Here is an 8,862-nt window from a genome sequence, read left to right on the forward strand (position 1 = left end):
GAGCGAGAAGGGGAGGGAAATATCGGGCGTTGGCGTTGTGTTTGGGTTGGGTGGGGTGAAAAAACGTTTCGCGGGTGGCAGGCAGCTAGGCCAGCGACGCGCACGGGGTGCATGGTTTGCGTCGCCCTCTCTCATCCAGCATCCAGAGCATATTTCACACGGCCGGAATGAATATTTGTGCGTGGATTTATCGGGGCGTTTATTCCGGTTGGACCCGGCATGCACCCATGCATGGTTGATATAGCAGGAATCAGATCTGCCGCACTCTAGCTCCATCCCCAGTCAAAACCCAACCATTTGACACCGATTTTCCCTCTCCGCCATCCTCTCCTCAGCGAACGCGCGCGCCGCGGCTATAAACTCTCTCCGATCCAATCGCACGCCACCCTTCCTTGTACCCTAGAGCTGCTCCAGCAGCACCAGTCCTCCCGCCGACGCCGGCCTTCCCTTCCCTGCCGTCTCTCCTCTCCCGTCGATCGGCCGGCCGGTGCGCAATCAATCAGTCAATCAATCTCTTGCACGTTTCGATCGGTCGGTATCGGAGGTACGAGGGTTTCAGCCATTGTCGAGTGATCCGTGGTGATTACTTGTTGGTTTTTTCTAGGGGCTCATGGTTGGTTACGTAGGGCGCTCCGATCCGATCCATGTCCAGGCGGCGGCGATGGAGCCCGCGGAGCTAGCCAAGATCATCTTCTCCCGGGTGCAGGAGGTGGAGCCGGACAACGTGAGCAAGATCGTCGGCTGCATCCTGCTGCGGGAGCCCGACGAGGATGAGCTGGTGCACCTCGCCTACGCCACCGATGCCGCGCTGCGCAACACCATCTACGAGGCCAAGGGCACGCTCGCCGCCATCTACGCCCGCTTCTCCGCCTCCCCGGTCCACCACTACCACCAGCCCAACGGCGTCGGCTACCAGCAGGTCTGCTCCCACCCCGCCGGCCTCCGCCATTTCTCCCCCGCCGTCCAGTACTGGCCGCCGGACTCCCCGCCCCCGCCGGAGAAGGAGTACTCGTTCGTCGACGCCGCCGCCGCGGCCGAGCCCCACTACGGGCTGCGCGGCGGCCGGCACGGCGCGCTCGGCGACGGCGCCCTGGGCGGCGGCGGTGGCGGCGGGTACTACGCCGCCGCGGGCTTCCCTCCGGCAACCGGACGGCGGTCGAACGGGGTGTCCTCGAGACGGCCGTGCCACTACTTCTTCAAGGGCATCTGCAAGAACGGCCAGAACTGCCACTACTCGCACCACCAGGTGTACACGGACGGGTTCGCCGTCGACCACCACGTCCACGGGGGCGCCACGCCGGGGTCGCTGGAGAGCCTGGAGATAGAGATCACGGAGCTGCTCCACTCGCGGCGCGGGCAGCCGGTGTCCATAGCGTCGCTGCCCACGCTCTACGGCGAGAAGTACGGCAAGGGGCTCCAGGCCGACGGCTACCTGACCGAAAGCCAGCGGCACGGCAAGGCCGGCTTCAGCCTCACCAAGCTGCTCTCCCGCCTCAACAAGATCAGGGTCATCGAAAGGTGAGTGGGCTCTGGACGTAGACGTACGTACGCGCATGATCATTATTCATTATGTTTGTTGTTGGAACTTGGAAATGTTGTACGTAGGCCGCACGGGCAGCACTCGGTGGTTCTGGCCGAGGACGCCGCCAAGTACTCGGATTGCCGGAGCGACAGGGGAGGGGAGATCCCGGCGAGCTCGCATCAGATATACCTCACGTTTCCTTCCGACAGTAACTTCACCGAGGACGACGTTGCCAATTATTTCGGGTAATGTTCATTCATTTTCCTATCGATCGATGTGCTAGGAATGCTTATGCGTTAAGTTGTTGATTTGTGCGGCGGGCAGGCAGTACGGGCCGGTGCGTGACGTTCGGATCCCATGCCAAGACCAGCGAATGTTCGGGTTCGTGAGCTTCCAGAACCCGGAGACTGTGACGGCCCTTCTCATGCGGCGCAACCCGCATTTCATCTGCGGATCACGGGTCCTCGCCAAGGCCTACAGAGAGAAAACCAAATGCATCAATGAGAGGTAACATACACACTGTTCATACTCGACTGTAACTTATTACTCCATCCTATATATCCATATTAATTGTCGCTGATTTTATACTAAATCAGCAGCAATTAGTACTACTAACTTCTGCTACGATACAACTTAGTAATTCATGTGCGCGGTGTGGACAGGACCAACAACAAGTCGACGACGCATTGCTACCCTCCACGCTGGATCGAGACCGATCCAGAGTTCTATCCAGGTACTACTATAGTACCTACAAACAACAATGCAGTTTCAACACCGGCCGGATCAAAATTTGTTAGCTAACAGTACCTGATGAACTAATCTGTGGGAGCAGACCAGTATGATTCTCCAAGGCTGGGGAGGAGGCAACTGGCGCGCGACAGGCAGCAGCTGCTGGAGCTCGAGAGGAGGCACCTCGCCGGGCTCCGGGTGGTAGAGTCGCAGTGCACCGCCTACTTCGATTGCAGCATCGGGGACGTTGCGCCCTTCAACTCCCACTCACAGTCCCAGTCCCAATCCGCAGGTTGGTTGCTGCTGCCAACTCCCAAGTCTTTTCTCTCTGTTTCTTATCTTTCTGATGATCATGTTTCGTCTTCAGGTTCCAAGGAAGTGGGACGGACGATGGATCCCCTCTCCACGGCTGATCAACTTGATGACATCGTCTCAACCAGCCAGAGCCAGGCCCCTCCCATACAGGCCAACAACAACTACGATGACCAAGAGAGGTATTACTACTCACTAGTTTCTCAAGTGTCTGTATATATGTTCGGATACTTGCATTGCCATTACCTGGTGTTATCGAGCCAGTTCGTCGTTGTTCATCATATGACTCGGTTTCTGATCGCAGCAACCAGATCGAACTCCTGCCGGAGAGCCCATTTGCATCGTCGGCGCCCACTGGAAACGGCATATAAGCAGGCAGGCAAAGAAAGAAACACGAACTACCACTCTGGACCTTGGGTTGGTATCTATGTTCAGGTCCCGGCGATGGATGACAGACAGACAGCATTGTAGTACACACAGGAATCAGCAAAGCAACCGTTTGTTTTTCTGTAGATAGAGGCGGACATAATGCAGAGGAGACACAGAACACGGTTTCGAAAGAACGAAAAAAAAAGGTGACACGTGAAAGAGTGAGATCTTTTCATACTTTACTAGCACATTCAAAATGGCGAGGACAGTTGCAGGATAGACACAGATACAAATGTGTAGTCTGACCACAATGAATAGTCATATGCCAAATAGCTGTCCTGAAATAAGACAGGAGATGATGATACAGGTTATCTTTTAGTGTTTTTGCCATCATTTTGAAAGGGCATGAAAATAAACAGGAACATTAGCTAGCGTGTGGTGTTACTTCTGTAATAAATACAAACACAGGTGATCTGTTCAGCTTTATATGTTACTATTGATACTTACAACACTCCTTTCTTGTATCATGCTTTGGTCATGCAAGTTGTTTTTTCAAAAGAAAGAAGGAAAGTGTATAATGTATAGGCAGCTAGAAATGTGCATATGACTGCAATCTGTTCAGTATCACAAATGACATATGACTGCAATCTGTGTATAATGTATAGGCAGCTAGAAATGTGCATATAACTGGACCTAAAATTAATTAGAGAAAAGTATACTTTTCGTCCCTCAATTCTTGGCGGAGTCTAGATTTGGTCCCTCAACTCCAAAACCGGACAACTTGCACCCTTAACTTTTCAAACCGGACAAGATTCATTCCTGGTCACGGTTTTGACCGGTTTTGGTGCCCCGGTTTTGACCGTTCCGACTCAAATTTGCCTACCTTTTCCAAGTCCACGTACTGTTTTCAAATTCGGTTACTTTTTTCAAATACGTGAACCTTTTTAAATTTTGCGTACCTTTTTTTAAATCGGCGTACTTTTTTCCAAGTTCATGTATTTTTTCAAATATGCATATTTTTTAAAAGTTCATTTAGTTTTTTTTAAGTTTTAATTTTTTAAAATTGATGCACCTTTCGAGTACATTTTTCTGAAAGAGTTCATGAATTTGAAAATTTTATGCGAACTTGAAAAAAGTACGCTGATATGGACTTCTTTTGCGCAAAAATATGTGGATTTCAAAAATTATTTCAACTTGAAACAAGTACATGAATTTCATACAAAGTTCATGGATTATAAAAGCAACATGGATTTGAAAAAAAATGCGGACTTTGAAAAGCATGTGGATTTGAAATAAGTATGCGAATTTCAGAAACAATTCATGGCTTTGAAAAATACTTGGATTTGATAAAATTACACAAACTTGGGAAAATACGGGGATTTGGAAAAAGTACGTAAATGTTAAAAAATCACGGATTTGGAAAAAGTACGCGAATTTCAGAATAGTTCACTGATTTGAAAAAAAATATGTTTATTTTTAAAAAAACTGTAGGAATATGAATTTCAAAAACCAGGGTGAGTCAACACCAAAAACTGGTCAAAACCGAGTCCAGGGACGAACCTCGTCCAGTTTCGGTAGTTGGGGGTGCAAGTTGTCCGGTTTTGAAGTTGAGGGACCAAATCTAGACTTCACCAAGAGTTGAGGGACGAAAAGTATACTTTTCATTAAAATAGCAAACATAGAACAAACCAGAACTATCCTTTCGCTTCAATCATCTCGTGCAGTATTCAACCGATTCTTGCAATTGCAAGAAAACCAAATATTATCCAGGTCAACCAAGAAGTTCCAAACAATGCCACATATTCATGTCAATCCAATTTGGACTGACCAAACCAACTGATTCAGTCACTGGATCTCCTCTGACCTTTACAAGGGAACTGGGCATTCTCCAACTAGGTTACTCGAAACACCACCTTGTATATTACTCCCTCCGTTCCTTTATATAAGTTGTATTTGTTTTTTCAAAAGTCAAACTATTCCATGTTTGACCGGGTTTTTAGAAAAAATTATCAGTATCCACAATACGAAATTTATATCATTTGATCCATCATGACAAGTAGTTTCATATTTTATCTATTAGGTATTCCAGATGTTTTTTTTTAATTCTATAATCTTGGTCCAACATTCAAATGGTTGACTTGCACGGTAATCAATACACCTTATAATCTGGAACGGAGGGAGTACTTACCATCATGTCAACCAATGCAACCAAGCTAGTCCTTGAATAGTTTCCCTCTATTCTGATAAGAAAACTGACATTCTCCAACTAGAGAAGATACCTACATCATGCCAATCAGTCATTTTGGACTGAACAAAAGCATCCAAGTTAGTCCTTGCACGCTTCTTGCTTAGGTTCTTGCCGATTCTTACGAAACAGAAAGTCATTCCTCACCCATGATGTTCAGAACACCACCGCAGAACCATCATGTCGGTTGAATTTGGACTGAACAGAAACAACTGAGTTAGTCATTTGAATATTTCTCGCCGGCCCATGCAAGGAAACTAAACATTGCCAACTAAGAAGCCTTACATCATGTCAGTGTAATTGGGATGGACAGAAGCAATCGAATCGGTCCATATTTTTGAACGAGCACCTGTAGCTATATATATTGTCAGACTGTCTTGGCACTCACACGGACTCAACAGCATGAGCCCCGGATCCACGGTTGCTGCAGCAGGTGCATGAAGGTTTGCACCGCGGGCACATGCACAGGTCCTCCTCGCTCAATCTGACGGTGCTATCATCATCATGCTGGAAGCAGCTCTGCAGTTATTAATAGCAGCACACTTTAGCTTGTAAGGTTGTAGCTAAGCATACATATGAATGCATTCCTCAAAAAAATACCTATGACTGCAAACTTAACGAAGTATATACAAATATAAATTGGACTGGTTGAAAAATAAGGGAACGTACCAGAAGCCACATAACACCATGAAGTGCAGCAGCCAGTGCCACAAGTGTCCAGAATAGCCCCAGGAGGTGAGGGAAGAACCATGCGTACATGGATAGAGGAGCGCTGAACCCATCATTCCAAGACGACTCAAGTTTTGAGCTGCTCGCTGCTCAAAGATGCTTTGGCCATACAAATTGACATTGATCCCCCATTAACACACAACCAAGCAATTGCGCTGCCTCCACCTACCCAAGCTGCGACTTCGGCGGACATGACACTCTCCACCTTCATGGTGGTGAACAGTGCAATAGCGGTGCTCAACGTTAAACCAAAGATAAATGTCCTCTGATCAGCTATCTTAACCTGAAAAAAATTAGTCAAAGTTAATTTTTCAGACAAAAGGCACCACATGCCAGCAGGTCATACAGCAAGGGTCAAACAGCGTAAGGAGCAAGAAGATAAACAAGTTCACAGGTAATACAAACATGTTGCACCAGCAGACACAGGCATGAAAGATCAGCTAAACACACACACACAAAAAAAACTAGCAACGCTGAACTGATCTGGAAGAGGCTACATCCCTATAGCCATGTCCATCTATGGAGCAGCCAAACTTGATGAAAGTTATTCACATTACATTGCAAGATTCAGAGTACTCCAAGATTCAACATGATTCAAGCTATAGAATGTGGTGGAATTTGCCGCAATCATACCTGACGTTTAACCTCATGTCGATGCAGAGGGAGAACCGGCACCGTAGTGGGAGCCTGCCACTTCGCCCGCGAATTGGGCAGCGGCCGCGGCGAAGGTATCGGCGTTGAGCGGGTTCAGCGTCCGCGCGGTGTGCGCGCCGCGGTCAATGCCGGCGGCTGAATCGTTGCTGGCCGCGGGCTCTTCATGACCCTGAACCAGCGGAGGGCAAGGTGGCCGAACCTGCTGCTACTGACGAGACGCCGGTCAGCCCCCGCTTCGTGGTCGTCGGCGGCGGCGCGGCCGTCTGCATCTCCGGCACTAGAGGCAGCGGAGGAGGAGGTGGGCGAAGGGTTGTTCTCCGCCGCGCTGGGTCTGCGCGACCGCGGCGCCGACTCCGACTCCGACCTGTCGACCAGAGGAGACTCCATTCTCGCCCAGGGAAGGAGACGGGCGGTCACCGGTGTGTCAGATTCTGTTTTGGGAGATGGGGTGTGACCGTGTGAGACGTGTGGAAACAAATGGGAAGTACTCGTATTCTTTTTAGATGGGAAAAATTGGGAAGTAACTGGGTGTGAGAAATGGAAATCTCTAATGTGGGGGGGTGGAATCGACAATTGAATACTTCATTCATTTGGCTTTTCTAGGTAAGCACCATCTAATTCACGATGCTCCCTAGGGCGTATCCAATTTTGAATATGGTTTCTGATTTTGATCTTGCCCTTTATTCCTCAACGAGCCCTCTCATTCAGTTGATGTATTCAATTTTGAATGTCATTCATGATTTTGATTGACTCAAGGATTTTTCAAATTAGTCGACGACGGCCAGTCTGTTAAAAATATCAGTCTTGTCCACCCTTTGACCATCTAAAAAAGAAAGAAACATGTGGCACAAGGTTAGGAAAAAAACGCTAGGCGTAAGCGATGCGGTGGGCCTTCGCTTAGCGCTTAAGTGCCTAGGCGCAGCCTTGGCGGATATACAATTTTGGCTCTCAGAGCGTATTTGAGGTGTTGCATGTGTATATAGGGCTCCTTTGATTCAAACGAATTCCATAAGATTTTTGAAGGATTGAAAGCCTTTGAAATTTTTCCTACGTTTGTCCTTTGATTCATAGGATTGAATCCTATAGGAATTTTTCCAATGAAATCTTTTGTACTACATTTCATAGAAAATCTAACATTTACTTCAACCTCTTTTTACAATTCATTTGCTTTTGCCGTGAAATCAAACACTCCTTGCTAATCCTTAGGATTCAAGTGGGCATGACAATCCAATCCTATACTTTTCCTATTCTCGCGTTTTCAAAATCCTGCGAATCAAAGAGGTCCTTAGAGCATATAAGTGAGTAAACATCCAGCTGCTATCCATTGGAAGATGTGCCATTTGAAATGTCTATGCAATATGACATGATTTTTTGATCCAGTGGACAACTTCCATCTTGCGCTGCCTAGAGTTCCGGGTATGCCCTAGACGAGGTGTTTGCTCATTCCCTGGCATCTAAGCGTGCCTAAGCGCTTCATAGGCGTCGCACTATTTGTGAACGGAGGGAGTATCATATGTTAAAGTAAACCTAAATGCTTACTAGTGTAGCACTATTTGATATTTCCAAGCGCTCACTCTTTCACCCGTATGATTGAAAGATGACCATGTGATGGAGACATATGAACCATGTTTTTTGTCATGACGCGGTCCACTCTGTCAGGTGGAAGAAATATTAACGCATGTGATGACGTAAGTATTAATTGCATGCATGTGTTGAAGTCAACCCATTTTATTTCATTCCATTTTGTAAAAGCTACAACTTTAGCACCGATTGTCGGAATGAAGATCCATTTTCACCGTTAGGTTTCTCGCGACGACCTTTTCAAAACCAGATCTCATATGAATATGTTTCGATGATTTTTCTAGAGCAACTTTGATGCTAGATGAGACAACTTTAGTGCTAAATGGAAGCAACTTTCTTGCACCATGTGTATAGTCAATTTACCTAGCAAGTATATTGTAGACAACTAAGAAACCATGGTAGACAACTTTTCATCGTATATAGGCAACTGGGCATCGTCGCCTGGCAACTTTCACATTACATGGAGACAACTTTCAGCACTATAGTAGGCAACTCATGTTATGAAGGTGCATATATACAACATGTGTTATGCATGTTTTGTAAATGCAGGGTAAATATTTCTCCTAAATTTTCTACCATGGTCATAAAGTTTCCTATAACATAAGTGGACTAAATTAGGATTAATGTTAGAAAACAAATAAGGTAGATGAGGGAGTCCTGGATTAGGGGGTGTCCGGATAGCCGGACTATACCTTCGGCCGGACTCCTGGACTATGAAGAT

At 47.0% G+C, this 8,862-nt stretch overlaps 1 protein-coding gene and 1 long non-coding RNA gene across 4 annotated transcripts; one reads left to right on the forward strand and one right to left on the reverse strand.

The window, feature by feature from the left end:
* Positions 1-610: 610 nt before the first annotated feature.
* LOC125507037 (zinc finger CCCH domain-containing protein 54-like) lies at positions 611-2,934 on the forward strand. The gene is made up of 7 exons (XM_087526096.1): positions 611-1,518; positions 1,606-1,767; positions 1,847-2,029; positions 2,185-2,255; positions 2,355-2,543; positions 2,619-2,745; positions 2,868-2,934. The coding sequence occupies exons 1-7, from the start codon at positions 611-613 to the stop codon at positions 2,932-2,934; spliced, it is 1,707 nt and encodes a 568-aa protein (XP_087382222.1).
* LOC125509121 (uncharacterized) lies at positions 1,861-7,015 on the reverse strand. 3 transcript variants are annotated; one of them, XR_015604679.1, is made up of 9 exons: positions 6,540-7,015; positions 5,847-6,189; positions 5,463-5,696; positions 5,325-5,375; positions 5,121-5,239; positions 3,171-3,270; positions 2,810-3,070; positions 2,330-2,727; positions 1,861-1,996 (listed from the first exon to the last, which is right to left on the reverse strand). It is a non-coding gene; the product is annotated as an uncharacterized LOC125509121 (long non-coding RNA). The 3 variants fall into 3 exon arrangements; XR_007283966.2 differs by having other exon boundaries at positions 2,810-3,270; XR_015604678.1 differs by lacking the exon at positions 1,861-1,996 and adding an exon at positions 2,044-2,270 and having other exon boundaries at positions 2,357-2,727; positions 2,810-3,270.
* Positions 7,016-8,862: the final 1,847 nt, after the last annotated feature.

The sequence above is a fragment of the Triticum urartu genome, chromosome 5A (genome assembly GCF_056163025.1).
Source record: "Triticum urartu cultivar PI428250 chromosome 5A, HENAU_Tu73, whole genome shotgun sequence".
NCBI classification, from domain to species: domain Eukaryota; kingdom Viridiplantae; phylum Streptophyta; class Magnoliopsida; order Poales; family Poaceae; genus Triticum; species Triticum urartu.